Source organism: Erpetoichthys calabaricus, chromosome 10, assembly GCF_900747795.2.
Source record: "Erpetoichthys calabaricus chromosome 10, fErpCal1.3, whole genome shotgun sequence".
Taxonomy (NCBI): domain Eukaryota; kingdom Metazoa; phylum Chordata; class Cladistia; order Polypteriformes; family Polypteridae; genus Erpetoichthys; species Erpetoichthys calabaricus.
This window is the reverse complement of record NC_041403.2, coordinates 134,193,744-134,210,927: the sequence shown is the minus strand read 5'-3', so window position 1 is coordinate 134,210,927 and position 17,184 is coordinate 134,193,744. Positions and strand designations below refer to the sequence as shown.

Here is a 17,184-nt window from a genome sequence, read left to right as displayed (position 1 = left end):
GAGGTCACTGACATTTTCCCCTCCTCATCTTTTCTGACTGTTTTTTTCACTAGTTTTGCATTTGGCTATGGTCAGTGTCACTACTGGTAGCATGAGACGATACCTGGACCCTACAGAGGATGCACAGGTAGTCCAACTTCTCCAGGATGGCACATCAATACGTGCCATTGCTAGAAGGTTTGCTGTGTCTCCCAGCACAGTCTCAAGGGCATGGAGGAGATTCCAGGAAATAGGCAGTTACTCTAGGAGAGCTGGACAGGGCCGTAGAAGGTCCTTAACCCTTCAGCAGGACCAGTATTTGCTCCTTTAGGCAAGGAGGAACAGGATGAGCACTGCCAGAGCCCCACAAAATGACCTCCAGCAGGCCACTGGTGTGAATGTCTCTGACCAAACAATCAGAAACAGACTTCATGAGGGTAGCCTGAGGGTCTGACATTCTCTAGTTGGCCCTGTGCTCACTGCCCAGCACCGTGGAGCTTGGTTGGCCAAAGAATACCAGAATTGGCAGGTCCACCACTGGCCCCCTGTGCTTTTCACAGATGAGAGGTTCATCCTGAGCACATGTGACAGATGTGAAAGGGTCAGGAGAAGCCGTGGAGAACATTACGCTGACTGTAACATCGTTCAGCATGACCGCTTTGGTGGTGGGTCAGTGATGGTCTGCGGGAGGCATATCCATGGAGGGATGCACAGGCCTCTACAGGCTAGACAACAGCACCTTGACTGCCATTAGGTATTGGAATGAAATCCTTGGACCCATTGTCAGACCCTGTGCTGGTGCAGTGGATCCTAGGTTCCTCCTGGTGCACGACAATGCCTGGCCTCATGTGGCGAATGTGTATGCAGGCAGTTTCTGGAGGATGAAGGAATTGATACCATTGACTGGCCTCCATGCTTGCCTGACCTCAGTCCAATAGAACACCTCTGGGACATTATGTTTTGGTCCATCCAATGCCTCCAGTTTGCACCTCAGACTGTCCAGGAGCTCAGTGATGCCCTGGTCCAGATCTGGGGGGAGATTCACCAGGACACCATCCGTCGTCTCATTAGGAGCATAAACCCCCGATGTGTTAGAGTTCTTCCCTTATATTGGTTACCGTAAGGCACTCACCAAGCTCAGGTGTTTGTCTATATAAACACTTTTATTTTTTATTATCCAGGTACTGATGTAGTTTTTGTTTGTCTTTCTAACCTTTTAATTATCAGTCACTACTGGTTTCTACTATGATTGCTTCTTTAAGACCAATCTGTTGGAAGACAAATCTCTACTTTTGAGCACATTTTACATTTTCAACAAAGAGCCTTAGGCATGAATTCCAAACATAATCCTCTCCTTGAAAGGGGACAAAAGGCAAATAAAATAATACTATTCAAGTAATTTCTCTGGAAAGTATTCTGTTTGAGGTGCCACCAAATGAGTAAAACCAGCTCCGCCCTTTTCAGTCCTGGTATTTTAACAATTTCTTTTCTGAGATAAGCAAATTGCTTAGCATCCTGTTCAAGATCAAGATTTCTGAGGGGAGGTATAGTGGTGCAGTGGTTACCACTGCTGTCGCCTAACAGCTCCAGAGTACTGGCTATCTCAGTATCTGTGTGCTGTTTGTATGGATTTTTTTCTGAGTAGTCCATTGTTCATTTCTCATGCCGTAAATAAACATGTTAGATCAACTGATAATTCTATTTTGATATATCTTGAGTCAGTGCGGGGGCTTGTGTAAGTAGACCCCTGCAATGGGCTGATGCTGTGCTCTTAATACTGACAGTGGAAGCTCCAGTCTCTTGACCCTATGCTTGAATAGGCAAGATGAACATTTCAAATGAAATGATGAAAACATTGTGCTAATGTTGAACCACACTTGTCAGCTACCTGACCTGAGAAAGGGAACATGTACTGTTGTCTCAGTTGCTGTTGACTTTTTCATTTAATAAACCTATCCAAGTTATATCTGTTGTTACCAGGGCTGAAATGGAAATGCTTATCCATGTTTTCATCTCATCACGTATAGATTATTGCAATTCCCTTTTTACCTGTCTGAGTAAAGCTGGTTTGTCTCATCTTCAGGCTGTTCAAAATGCAGCTACTATCACACAGATGAACCCACATCTCCTCAGTTTTATTCTCTCTAAACTGGATCCCAATGGAATTTTAGATGTAGTTCAAAATTCTGGTATTCACTTACGGTCAAGTCAAACTCCCGAATATATCACGAACATCCTTCAGCACCACACCTCGGGCCGTGCTCTGAAATCTGCTCAGATAGATCTCCTTTTGGTTCCTCATACTGAACTAAAGACACGTTGGAATTGAACATTCCTGTCCATTCCTCCAAGATTATGGAACAGTTTTCCTCTGACGTTGAGATCAGCACAAATGATTAAACTGTTTGAGTGGCAACTTTAGACGCATCTGTTCAGGCAAGCATTTGGGTAGCTTTGCTGTCTGTGGGTTGTTGTTGTATATTATGTTGTTTTGATATTTCTTTTTATTTTGTGTTATATTGTTAGGTGCTTTGAGACTTCTGTCTATAATAGGTATTTTATAAACAGACTTTCACATACATTCTTTACCTTTTTACTTACTTTTTTGAACTCCTGGTCTAAATAATTGAAAAGCTCTCCTAAAGCTTATTAGTTCATGTTTCCAGCTTGCATGCTGAACCCTAGTTAAGGGTGAACCCAGTCTTCATTACAAGAGTGAGATTAGTGGGATTCGTTTCTCAGAGCCAATGAATTTTTCACGGTACAAGTCTGGAACAATGCAGGCCCACCACTGTCCCATAACGTAATAGAAATGCTTGTCTAGTTCTGTAGTTGAGCTGTAAACATGAGTGCCAGGGTTCAATGCAAGGTGGGGGTCAAGCCAGAACAGGCACAACGTTTTTGTTAAATACTTTTTAATAGTAATACTTGAAATTTTTTTTAACAAAAAAAATGACCATATACTGTATTCTTGCAAAACTATCCTTATGGGGATATAATAGTACAGTCTGCTCTGTTTCATCTGTTCTTCACCTGGTGCTTTAGAAAATGTGAAAGTACACTAATAAGTAAACAAAGATAAGTTTGGAATTTTGGCTAAATGATTAAACAAAATGTTTTGTTGTTCTCCTTGTAAAACCTGTTTAGAAAGTTACTCCTTGGCACAGTGTCTGTTGATTTACAGCTAAACGTGATTAATATTTTTAAAAAGCTGTGCACCCGCAATTTATTGTTCTGTCACGTCGGCTCTTCCACGCCTCTGACAGGTTCTCGAAAATTCCTGCAGAGCAACAGCAACATAAGGAAGAATTGTTTTACTTTTATTTACAAAGAGTTGGGAGCAAATGCAGCTTAATCACCACATAAGCTGCATCCTGCATTCAGACGCCAAAACAGCACTGCCTTGTCGACACACCCCATCACAGAATGTCGAATGACTCACACCAGATTTTTAAAGTTAGGACTGAGCACCTGCGGCACCACACATGTCACATGCCTTTGCTCACTTGGGGTCAAAGGACACCTTTAATTAATTATTTAGACTGGTGGATTACAAAACAGCAGAATTGGATAAGAATTTGTCTCATTCTGTCAGTCTTTTCATAGCAAGCACAAATACAAGGTGCTTAAAAAGCAATCCAGAATATAATATGCATTCATTAGAGTTCTATTGATGCTCATTCACACTCACAACTGAAGTTTATAAAATGATCCTTTTTTGCTTGCCTTTGCTTTGTCTTTCAGCAAACTCTTGTATTTTATTGTGGCCTAACAAAGCAGTGATCCATTGATACCACCCATACAGTAAAATTACTATGAAGAAGTTTAATGAGGTACCAAACAGGGCCTCAGTATTTTCTTCCAGTCATGATGAACCTCTTCTCTGTTGCAGTTCAAAGCAAAGCAGATGTTCAGCTAAACACTGAGGCTCCCTCATCTCGCCAGACAATGGAGATCAGCACCAGCACTGGGCTGCAGGAGGACAAAGCAGGGAAGGATGCCAATAATGCCCCTCCAGCTGCCAAGTCCCTTTTTTCCATGTCCTTTTCCCGGTCAGTGCCATCCCGTACCGAGCCCTCATCTGTTGTTGATTCATCATCAGTCGCCTCAATAAGCAGCCCAGAAAACCGCACAGCAAACCGTTACACAGCTGAAAAGACTGTTACTTTTCAGACATCCAACCCTGGACAGCAATCAGTGCCGAAGGAGGAGCGACGTGCCGGTGAAGCCACACAGAGTGAAGAAAGATCAGAAGCACCTCAGACAGGCCCACGTGTGGAACCCAAAGCCAGTCAAAAGGAAAAAAGCTTTTTTGATAATTTTTTTAAATCTTCAGTTTCAGAAACAGAAACTGGTAAACCTGATGATAAGATTAATTTAGAGCAGAGTCCAGTCAACCATACTTGTTTGCCTGCCCAGGAAGAGCTCGTGGCCCAAGTGAGCAATGTGCAGCATGCGGTAAGTGTGCAAGGTTTTCACTGTCAAGTCTGCTATTGCTACCTACCTGCTGGCCTTTTTGCCTTTTTATTTTAGAAATTATTCCCTATGGGCACTGTGATTATGTGATTTTGCATGTGTGTAATGCTATGTACTGATATCCTGTGCAGAGATGGCTCATGCTTGCTCCTGATGCTGCTGGAACAGGCTCTGGTCTCTACAATCTTGAATTATATTAGCTGATTGGAAAATGGATTGGTTGGATAGAATATACATTGATAGGAAGTTTCAGCAGGGCAGCTTAAGTTTTAAAGTGGTGCCTCATCTAATGATTTCTGATTTCTAGTGGAAATCTTCAAATTAATTTAGTACAAATCAATTGAAAGAGCAACTATAATCTGTTCTTATAAACTGAAATCCAAATTGTTGTTTCTTTTCTAGTACGCCCATGTCAGGTGCAGTCTTCCAATGCCTGGTGATAACCATGCATGTTATACTCATGAAAGGTCCATTAAACTTATTATAAATGTAATCCCACTTTTACGTATCCCTTCATTTTTAACTTTCTTATCTGCTCCTTATTTTTCAGTCAGTCTGGCATTTTTGTGCTACTTGTCCCTGATCTTAATGTTATGATTAATTTCGATGCTGTCATTTGCTATGACATTTCACCTATTTGACATCTCTGTTTTCAGATCTTTTTTAACCAGAAAGCAATTGTCCACCCTATTGGTCATTTCTGTAATTCAGCGCATTCTCAGAGTGTCTTATTAGATGAAGTGAAGGTGAAATGCAGGGTTTAACAGGCATTAGACTAGCCTTCATTGTAGCCATGTCAATGCAATTAGGATTAGTCACTTCTTACAATAAGTGTGGTGATGTCAGCACAATACATTAGAATACAGTCATTAACCCTCAAAGAAACATACGGAAGCTTAAAAATATTTTTCCTCTATTATTTCTCAAAAGTACAGTGTTGCTTTGCAAAATTATTGTATTGTTTCACGAAAGAATTGTATTATTTTCCTATAATTACTGTTACTTCTCAAAAGTATAATTTCACAATGATATTGCCTACTGTAGTTTGTAGCATTGTGCGCACACATGCTTCAGTCATCTAGTCACAGCTAGTGAGAAAAAGGTTAAGCATGTGCGTAGTCTGCAATTAGGGGACAGGAGCTGAACAGACATTACAGGTACATACTTAAACTGTACATGTGCTAAAGGGTATATTTAAATCCACTCAATTTAGGGGCACAGAGAGACAGTGATTATTGCAGCAGTGCAGATATTTAGAACAAAAATTGTGTTATTTTGCAAACTGATTATGCTATTTTACAATAATTATTGCATTATTTTGCAAAAGTGTTGCAGTATTTCGCAAATATATTGCCTGCTGCTGTTGCTGGTGACATCATGCAAGTGATAGCTATTGAGGGAACATGTAGCCTGCAATCAAGTGATAAGAACTGAACAAATGTTATGGGCATACATTTAGTTTTAATCACATTGATGTTTAGAAAGTTTAGTACAGGCATTTTAAAACAGGTAGTGCAGAGCTAGCATTCCCATTTCACAGTGCCAGGGCTTGCATGGCTTTTCCATGTTATCTCCATGCATTTGTGGATTGAATGGTATTAGTGAGTGACATCAACAACTGACGATTGCCTGTGTTAACAGTGATTACTGAAAATGTGTCAATAATACTTCTCAAATAACAAAATATGGCTAGTCCTTCATGTCCTGTCAAGTAAATTTATCTTCTTTTTCCATCCCCAAAAAAAGCAAAAGAAGATTCGAGTTATAAACAATGGTTCTGCCACCAGATCACACTGTTTCAAAATATCAATGGTAAATAATTGTTAAGCTAAAAAGATACTTTATTTCTGTTAATGAATTGCTCACTCTTTTCTGATTGGCTGTGTAACCGTGCCTTGAAAAGGACCAGCAGAGTGTCCACCACTCTTGCTTCTTGCCTTACACCAATCCTGGTCTGATAATCACTGACTGTCTTTACCCCTAAACTGGGTATATTAAACATACTGCTCAGCATATGCACATTAAATGTACTCCTCAATCATGTATTCAGTTCTTATCACTTAATTGCACAGTATGCACATGCTTAACCCCTTTCTCCCTAACTGTCCTGAGACAATCCAATCATGTCCTTGCATGTTGTTCCACCGACAACAGACAATATCTTTGTAAAATTACACAACACTTTTGCAAAGGTGAGGTCAGGTTGGGGAGCAAGCACTGGTACAGCGCGTTGACGCACCCACCACACGTTGAAACAGCTCGGGATCCTGGTTGACAACCCTCCTGGAAGACATGTGGTCCATTCTCACTCTCCAGAAAAGACCATCTACAGGATTTGCCGCAGCCAGGTGTTTAAGCGGGCGTCCACTTGGCCTCCTCCAGCCGTTCGGGTCCTCAACAGTGAGGATCGTGCAAGGCGGATCACCGTAGGGTAATCGTGTCACATGGCCATAGTGCCGTAACTGACGCTCCCTCACACTGCGGGTAATGTGCCTCATTTGGGACTCCTTGAGCAACCGCTCGTTCAACACAAAGTCAAACCAGCTGTACCCAAGGATTCTCCAAAGAGACACACTACCAAAGGAGTCCAGACTTCGTCTCAGGTCACTGGATAGTGTCTATGTCTCACAACTATATAGCAAAACAGAAAGCACTGGGACTCTAAAGACTTGGACCTTTGTCCTTTTGCAAAGTTATTGGGAGCGCAACTCACTCCTTCCCAGTGACCTTATGACCCCCCATGCTCTCCAAATTTGTCTGCTGACTTCATAAGAAGAGTCACCAGAGACATGAATGTTGCTGCCGAGGTACTGTAAGTAAACATCTCAACAAGATCGACACTCTTTCCACAGACAGACACTCTGCTGATGGCTGTGCCTAAGAGCTCATTAAACAAGGTCATCTTGATTTTTATCCAGGACATTCGCAAGCCCAGACGCTCAGACTCCTCGCTCAGTCTCTCGAGCGCCCCGATCCGAGCCTCCATTGACTCTGTGAAGATCACAGCATCATAGGCAAAGTCAAGATCTGACAATGCCTCTTCACCAACAGATGCCCCACAGCCACTGGACCCCACAACTCTGCCTAACACCCAGTCCATGCAAAGCATTGAACAATGTAGGAGCAAGAACACACTCCTGACAAACCCCAGAATCAACTGGGAAAAACACAGAGGTTCTGCCTCCACTCTGCACAGCACTCACAATACCAGTGTACAGGCCGGCCATGATATCCAGCAACTTTGATGGCATCCCACGAAACCTCAGATCAACTGAGTCGAACGCTTTACGAAAATTAATACAGGCTGCAAAGAAACTCTGCCGATATTCACCTTTGCAAACTTTTTTAAAACAATGCAATAACTGTGAAAAAAAAGAATAGTAAAGAAATAAACTTACTAAACTGAAAATAGTAAACATTACAAAAAGGAATTTGCCCATTTTAACATTAAGTAATTAACAGAGACAGTGGCTGTATGGCTGCAATCATAGGCTGACTTTGCAATGAAACCCGTGACTGCTTTGACAATTTCTTGTGACTCTGACATTTCTGGAAAGTACCTTATAATGTAAGTTAACTGAAGGGCATTTAATAAGTACCTGAGGTTCCCACTGATTAATTGCAGGGCATACTTTGGCACTTTTCTGATACAATCTGGGAGGAAGCACAATTATTATAGTAAGGATGGTTGCCTAATGTACTAATTTGCATTATTATAATGAACATACCAATAGCAAAATGTTGCATTTAACTTCGGTTAAACACTGACCTTAAAAAAGGACCACATTTATTCTCACCCCACTCTAACTAAGATCATACATTTCTTCAACACATGAAGACGGTGCTTAAAGTGCTGTCTTTGACTTGACATGACAGAGGCTTCATCGGGCTGAATTAAATAAGGACTTATAAAGCCCAGAAGAATAGAACCAGGGGGTAATATTGCAGTTAACTAACTAGTCAGCTACTATGAGGATATCACAAGATATAAAGCACACATATGTGATAACTGAAAATATATTCAGTGGCCATATCATTAGGAACGGCTATCTATTATTTTTTATATTTATTGGAACCAAAAAACAATCCATACAAAAAGTCAAGTTTAACAAAAGTAGGTTCGAAACGAATCAACAAATCAATAGGGATGCCAATCTAGAACAGTGTAGGAGCCATGTTGTCTCCAGAATAGCCGGTCCTCTTTAAAACAGGGCTTCTAAAAAGTTCCTGAAAATAGTTTGCTCATGCTGCCTCAATAACATCACATTGTTGCAGAAAATTTTTTTGGCCACACATTCATGCTGTGAACCTTATATTTTACCTCATTCAAATGTGCTGTAGTTAAAAATAATAATAATAATAATAATAATAATAATAATAATAATAATAATAATAATGCATTTTATTTACATAGTGCCTTTGACAGAGACCATTATAGTAAAATGAAGTTATGCCTATGCTTATGGAATGAGAATGTGATGACTGATGCTTTGTGACATGACACATTACCTTCCTGGAAATATTCATTACAGAAAGGAGTATTTGTGACTTTTCTGTCAGCTTGAATGAGTCTGGCTATTTACCTCTGCCCTTTTTCTTATTAGCAAGGTAATTTTTTCCCACTGAATTGACACTCATATCTCTGTGAACTTGTGGAGACAATGATGCTGCAAAACCTGTCTAACACCTCCTCCAAAAGTTATCTACTGGAATAAAATAAATGGATTACCTGGGTCATTTAATAAAGTGATGATGTTTAGGTGTACCATATACTTGAAAAAAGGATCATCTGGTAATAAGAGCCTTAACTGTGAGCCAATACAACATTTCTAACATCGTTACACTACCATAACCAGCCTACACTGTTGACAAAAGTGTGGGTCCATGGTTTTATCCTGTTTATACCCAACTCTGATATTCCCAGTTAAAATCTGAAGCATAAATTAAGATTTGTTACACAAGGCAACATTTTTCAGTTCTTCAGGATGTTCAGTTTAGCGGATCTCAACATGGTATTTTGCCACTGTAGCCCTCCTGCTTTAATTTCAAAGACAATGTGTATTCATAGATGCCTTTCATTGCACGCACACACACACACACTGCTGTAATGGGCAATAATTTAACTATTCCTTGCCTATCTTTTCACTTGAATGAGTCTAGCTATTGCCCTCTAACTTGTATTAAAAAGGTGTTTTCTGTTACAGAATTGTTAACTCTTTAAGTTACTTAGATAACCTGTATTGTCCATTCTAATTTATAGCAGAACAACAACTAAAACTTCTGGGTCTGTCTGCATGCTAAGTATATTGAGTTGTGGCCTCCTGATTGGATCGTTGGGGTCACAGGTTAATTGCGTTACCTCCATTTCTACCAGCCAGCTACTTCGCCAGTATTTTCATATTAATTAATGTGTGCAATTAGATGTAATCACTTTTTAATAAGGGAATTTAAGCAAAAAGTTTAACCATTCAGCATTCAGACAAAAGTAAAAAGTAGCCTTTGGGTGCAGGACACCAGCTGCTAAAACTAAATTACTTCAGGGAATCTGAAAGTGCAAAACCCCACAACATGGAGAAAAGACAGAAAACAGACTATGGAGGGAGAGACAGAGGAATGAAACAGCTGACATTAAATAAGATGCCCAACAGTTCAGAGCTCCAATGCGTAAGCTACTATGCAAAATCAGATAGATAGATAGATAGATAGATAGATAGATAGATAGATAGATAGATAGATAGATAGATAGATAGATAGATAGATAGATAGATATTTGTCCCCAAAGGGGAATTAAACCTTCACAGAAGCTCAAGAAAAATAGAAATATTGTGAAAAACCACATCTCTTCTAACAAACACAAGAACTCCTGTTTATGACCACAAGAGAGTACAGGCTTGTAAGGTGACAGGAATATATGATCAGATCTGGCCAGTTATGCCACAGGTTTACATTTAAAGGCAGGTCCAGCTTGTTGAGTCCACAATTGCAACATGCTGATAGATGTTTGCTCCTTTCAAAGTTCTCCTGGTTGAAGTCACCAGATTTCGAGGGTCAGAATGATTCATCATTAGATTGTTGGTTACAGAGTAAATGATTTCTGAGGCTAAGGTTAATAAACATTAACAAGGATGATATAACTTATCTCCCTAGGCAGTAACATGAATTCAGTCAATATTTCAATGTCTGGATTACACATTTTAGTTCTAATTGCAATGGGTTCACTTTTTAGCATAACTCATTCACATAGATGTCCAGTCCCCCTCCTGCCTTTTCTAATCTGTCTGATTGCATCAGATAAACTCAGTCCAGCATTAAAATGTCTCCTGAAATAAGAAGTTTAAACTGATTCTCTGTAGTACCTTAAATGCGACAACACCTGAACTGGCCATGACTCAGATGTAACAATTCCTTCAACTTATTTAAAAACAATCAGACATTCCTCATTATATGGAGGTTGTCAAATCTGAAACCTTTTTACTTTAATTGACCCTCTCTCCAAATATGGCAGTACATTGGCAAGCACAGCTGAACTTGAACTCTACGTCTGCACATTTTCTGTGCAAATGTGTTTGGGTTTTCCTCTGGGTGTTCTGGTTTTCTCCCTGACATCCTCAAAGATATGAAAGTCAGGTGAATTGGCCCAAGAGTGGGAACTGTGATAGTCAGATGTCCTTTCCAGGGCTTTTTTTCTGCCTTGCCAATGTTGTTGCTGGACTAGGGCTCTGGTGAGCCAAAAATCAACATGGCATGTATACAAATGTATTTCACAAAAAATTCACATAATTTTTCAAAACTACTGAGAAATTTCATAAGTAGCAAATGCAGTTAACATATTCTGCAAGTGTTGCAGAGATAAGTCCACAACCCTGTTCCCAAAGGACACGTGGATTAGGTTTATTGTGGAGACAGTATGCCAGTATGCCTTCCATTCACCTGACTTCTAGTCTATTTATCCAGGTCAGGGTCATAGGATGCTGGTGTCTATTTCAGCTGCGTGGGGTTCAAAATAGTTGACAACTCTAAAATGGCCGATCTGAGAGTGAGTATTGGCTTGTGTGTGAGTGTGCACAGGGATGCATTGCTGTCCTACAGTATCTATTCCTGATTCCTGTCTTGTGCCATATTTTACTGGGGCCAGCCTCGGCTTTCAAGACTCTGATTTGGATTAGGCAAGTTTAATAGTGGGTCTGTGTAAGAGGTGTTCAAGTGGACTAAGCTTCTGAATGTATTGTATTTTCTTTGATGATGAGACGAGAGAGAGGTCTGTTCTAGCATTTTCACCAGCGATCTGTAGGTAATAAAGAAAAAACACGTATATTCCTGAGAAAGGGGTAGAAATTTTAAAAATTCTAATAAACATAATTATGGTCATTCAAAAACACAAAACAGCTTTAGAAAAAATAAGGTCTGTAAAATGCAGAGTTATAGTAGGGATGTAATGCATTTACAGACCTTCTTTGTGAGCCAAATGGTTCACCTACCACAGGTGGGCCAGTGTCAATCAGAAAAAATCAGAAAGCTGATTTATATGCAGAATCATAAAAGTTATTTTAAATACATCGAAGTTACAAAGGAGTCTCTTAGCTGAAAGCAACTTGAATGATAATAAATGTGAGGGTGAAAAGGAGACTATCCAGTATAACAGAACAGAAGGCCCTTTAACAGTCCCAAGTCAATTATTCAGTTAATAAAATAATTATTCCAGCACATTAACAGAAAGCTGCCAAAGAAAAGAGAACATTATATGGACTGTGATAATGACATGTTTGTTTGCACACATACCCACAGAAGAAAGGCAGCAAACTGTGTTTATTGCTATAAATGCTTATTTTATTAAGCGAGCTGGTAAATGTGTCTCTAATAAGAGCATGAAGGCTCTTGGACGCATGAGCCGAGCTTTGCCAATTGAAACATATCCAACTGAACAAGCTAATCACAAGACCTATTTTGTTTTTTATGCATTTTACTTAGTATTTACTGATCGCTGAAAACTCAAGTTGGTTTATCCCCCTAGCATTATTGCCTTCTCTTTGCTTTCTAACTAAATGTGACAAATCTCTAAGAAGAGTAACTAAGGAAAACTGAGCTTTTAAATCAATTCATGTGAGCATGCTGTATATTACTTCTTATAATAATTTGCTGTCTCCCAGGCTTGAACAATTTGTATGAAAATAAGGGGCCAAAGCTTTCACCAGAATTTTGCCTTTCCCAATACCTCCCTTTCTTTAATGAAATGTACTGCATAATGAAACAAATAGCTGGCATACCACGCATGCCAGGCCAGTGAGTTTCATATTCAATGTAAACCCGCAAATTAACGGGGTATATCTTTCAGTGGACCCATGGTAATTGAATGACCCCAGATTAATATGGAGGAGTGCAGTAAAGAAATTAAATGTGCACAGAAAGAAATTGATTGCATTTGATTTGAAGTCTTGGATGTACACAAATGAAACACAAGATAAGAACTATATTGACCTCTGCTGAATACCCAATTGACAGAGCCTGACCCAAGTAGCTATAAATGGACGATTGTTGGGACATTTGTGTAGGCTGCAGTATGAATGCAGTTTCTGAGCATTGAATTCTACTCTTGAAGTCTCAGACGAGTAGCTGGATGCCTGCCTTTCCAGCTACTTAGCTATTTTGTTGTTTTTCTCCTGCTACCTTGTAGAGTTCTGCAGACAACAACAACCTTTCCGTAAAACTGGGGAACTCAACGAACAAAGCTGCCGGGAGTGCCGCAGTGCCTCCAATCAATGCTGAATTAAGGAGTGGTGCCGAGGGAAGCATCAAAGAGGAAGCTCCAGCCGAGGACAGTTCAGTCATGAACTTCTTTAAAACCTTTGTAAGTATTTGTTCTTTTTGACTGCTTTTTGACAAAATTCTTTTATTAAAAAAATAGTGAAATGATAATGGAAAATAAACCTTGTGTGGAGGCTATGTATCTTGACACAGCAAGAATGAGTAAAGCACTCAAGATATCAAAATGCATAATAGAAAATAATAAGCAAAGCAGTATTCTTTTGCATCTTGCAATAGCACCACATATGCATGATTTGCTACACCTTACTGATTCATTTTGGATGTGGTATAGAATGATCCATGAACAAATTTGGTTTAATGTCTATAATAATTGAGTGTACAATTATAAATACAAACACATAGATTCCAAGTGCACATTTAGACAGCTTTTTAACCTTCACTGTGATTTCAAGAGTGTGAACAGAACAGTTAATACTATAACTATGCATTTGCACTTTCTAAATCTCATTTGCTCCCACGTGCACCAGTCAATCTGACTGCATTCTCTTTGAAGAATGGCTTATGATGCTTTTTTAATTCGGGGAAATTCTTTTTAGTAAAGGCATATAATTGGGACGCAGTGAAATAAGCTTTAAAAGAATCTGAAAAATTCCATTATCTTCACATGAAGCATTTTCACTGTTAAAAGCACTGAGATTAATTCTACAAAATGAAATGTAGGTAAAAGTTGTGAAGGTTCTTATACATTAATCATTGTGGCAACTGTTTTGGTTGATTTTTACATTCTTTTTTTTTCTAATTTTGTAATGTTCCTAACATTTCACATTATATCTGCCTAACATGTTGTGTTTAAGGGAAGTCGCCATGTTGTTTTGGCTACCAAGAACCATTCGCTTCTTGTCCACTTCCAGTATCCCTTTGTGGATTAAAGAACAATTTAAACACAATGTTAGTGCTAGTGAGGCATAATAAATTTAATTAGAAAAGGCTCTTTGTAGTCTGATGTTCACACAGGTTTACAAGGTAATTTCAGAGTACAGTGAAATTCTTGCTACATGTTCGAATTAGCATGCATGTTGTAAGGTTCTGGTGCCATGATTACTGAGTACAACTACCTTACCATGAAACTTCTGTCTTCCTTATCTGAAAAGTCTATGAACACATTGGTCATTTCTGTAATGGATTTTTATGTAGATTTTATTTATTAAATAATTTTTTTCTTGTTATTTTTAAATTGTATTCTGATCTTTTTCTCATGACCATGAAACTTGCTAGTTAGTCAAAGGAAGGCTATTGAAATGCTAAAAAAATGTGTTTTTCAGTATAAAACATTCATCACAGTAGCAACTAATGACTGTCATGTCACTGGAGGCCAAAATGCATCTCAATTAGATTAATTTGATCTGGAATATCAGTAATTTTATTATAAGAGTCTATGGAATCGCTGAGCTTCTCAACCTATAATGAAGAGTGACCTTCTCAGTTCTGCTGATGATCCAAGTTTTTTCAGTTTGTTTGTGAAATCTCATTCTTTTCAGCATTACAGAAAGTTTTTGGCCATGGATGAGAATAGGGATATATATATATATATATATATATATATATATATATATATATATATATATATATATATATAGACTCACAGACTCACACAGAAGGCACGTATACAACCAAGAACTTTTATTTTTTTCACCTGTGAGGCATGTCTTCCCGGTGACTCCCACAGGCACAACACAGTCCCAAGTACACAAAAAACCCAAAAGAAAGTCACCACAACACACTCCTTTGCACCACCACTCCTCCCGGCAAGTGTAGTCCTCCTCCTTCAGGCTCCTTGAGTGGTGGCTGCTGGCCCTTTTTATAGTCCACCCGGAAGTGCTCCAGGTGGTTGACTGCCGAGTTCCGGCTACATTTCCGGGAGTGGCGAATACACTGCCCATAAGGGCTTAGGAGTCCCAGCTGCAGCGCCTCCTGGCAGCACCTGCGGGACCCAACAGGGATGCACCCAACTCCAATTCCCATGGACCCCTGCAGGAAACTGAGGCACCACTCTAGCGTCCAGGAAGGGGTATTTCAGAGTCCATGGCTGCTCCCCCTGAACATATACTGAAGGGGCGTCCCAGCCGGGCATATATGTACCTGGATATATATACCATCCAGGTTAGGTAATACAGTACAACACATTAAAAAATAATTGGTATCTCTTGCCCCCCACATGTCCCTTCAGTGCCTTTCCTCAGTATCCATATATGTGACCTTCTTTTGACTGGTGTTCCCTCTCTTGAGTGTGTTCCCATAAAGCCCGCTTTACAGACTCCATGATTTCAAAGCACTTTTGTTGCGTCTGGTCTCATCGTGGCTCCTATGCCTTTACTGCACCTCATGTGTCTCACACTCACACTCATCTTTTCATCGTGTCCCCAATGGCATACTGACCAATCAGATTACTCCGAGGGACCAGACACACAGAGAAATGTTAGCATTTTATTACATAGCAGATATATATACATTATATATATTATATTTACGTATGTATGTTCCAACCTCAAGTTTGTGCATTTTATTAAGTAGTAGATATATAGTATATACAGTATAGTAGATATATGTGCAAAATATATATACTGTATATATATGATACAGTATCTGCCAAATAATACAAGGAGTACATGACACGTGTTTCACCTTTATTGGGGCTCAGCAGGTGCATGCACTGTGATCAAACCTCGGACATCAGCATCCAGTAAGGGCGAAACATATCTCACATACACACTTTATCTTTTGATCACATCTCTAAAGGCATACTGACCAATCAGATTGCTCCGAGGGGCCAGAAACACACAGAGATGTTAGTGTTTTATTATATAGCACATATATATAGATTATACTGTATATATTATATTTATGTATGTTCTGACCTCAAGTTTGTGCATTTAATTATATGGTAAATAAATAGTATATAGAGTATAGTAGATATATGTGCATCACCGCTGCTCCAACCTGGCACAGACAGATGCAGAGGCACAACTCTAAAGCACACAGGGCTTTTTATTTTCTCTTTCCCTTGTGGAAAACGCCTTCCCCGTTCCCCATAAGTATAGCACAGTCTCAAGCACAGCACAATATACAATTCTTTTCCTTTTCTCTCTTTTTTCTCCTTCACTCCTCCAGGCAAGCTTTGTCTCCCACCTCCCGACTCTGGAATTCCAAGTAGTGTCTGCTGGCTCCTTTTATAAGCCACCCGGAAGTGTTCCAGGTGCTTGTTAACCTATTTCCAGCAGCACTCCCTGGCAGCGCCCACGGATCCCCACAGGGCTATATCCAACTCTAATTCCAATGGAGCCCTGCGGGAGTCCAAGGCTCTGCTGTAACACAGGGGGACTACCACTTAGCACTCTGGGAGAGGCAAAGCTCTGGCCATGTTTCCTCCCCTGGTCCTTCCAGTGTGGAGGCACCCAGCCAGCAAGGGCCCTGGCCATCTGCCACAATATATATGTATATATATTGTCACAATTATGAGTCAAAGACATCATGTAGGTATGAAGGTTTTATGGCTGCAAAATAGGTTAGAATTTTAACAGAGATGTTCACAGATCCGAGTCCAAAACAGAACTGCCAGTATGGAGGTAAGATGGCAGCTTTAAAGGCCAGTAAAGGAAATGACGTCATTGGTGGTGTAGGAACCCTGTGGGATTTCCTGTGAACGGTCAGCAAGAGATTGAGAGATACAGTCAGTGCTCCCCACCACCACCTGCTCTGGTGTGGAATTACTATCATTAAGGCCCTTCAGCTGTCTCCCAATAGCATTTCCTCTTTAACAACTTGTGATTGGATTTGTGTTTTGTTTCATTGTCAGTTTTATAAAGAATCTGACCTTGTTAACAAAGAAAGAAAAAGTCTTACTTTTTTCTCTCTCAGTGTCTCCCTCAGTCTCCTTACTTTTTTATTCATTAACGTCACAGGTTATAT

General features: G+C 39.8%; 1 protein-coding gene across 4 annotated transcripts in view; it reads left to right on the top strand.

Moving 5' to 3' along the window:
* bcas1 (brain enriched myelin associated protein 1) overlaps nucleotides 1-17,184 on the top strand; it is a 106,530-nt gene that overhangs the window by 43,004 nt on the left and 46,342 nt on the right. For all 4 annotated transcript variants that reach the window (XM_051933106.1, XM_051933107.1, XM_028811920.2 and 1 more), the window contains exons 4-5: nucleotides 3,872-4,437; nucleotides 13,127-13,300. In XM_051933106.1, the coding sequence (XP_051789066.1) occupies nucleotides 3,872-4,437; nucleotides 13,127-13,300 (740 nt within the window). The remainder of the gene's footprint in view (nucleotides 1-3,871; nucleotides 4,438-13,126; nucleotides 13,301-17,184) is intronic.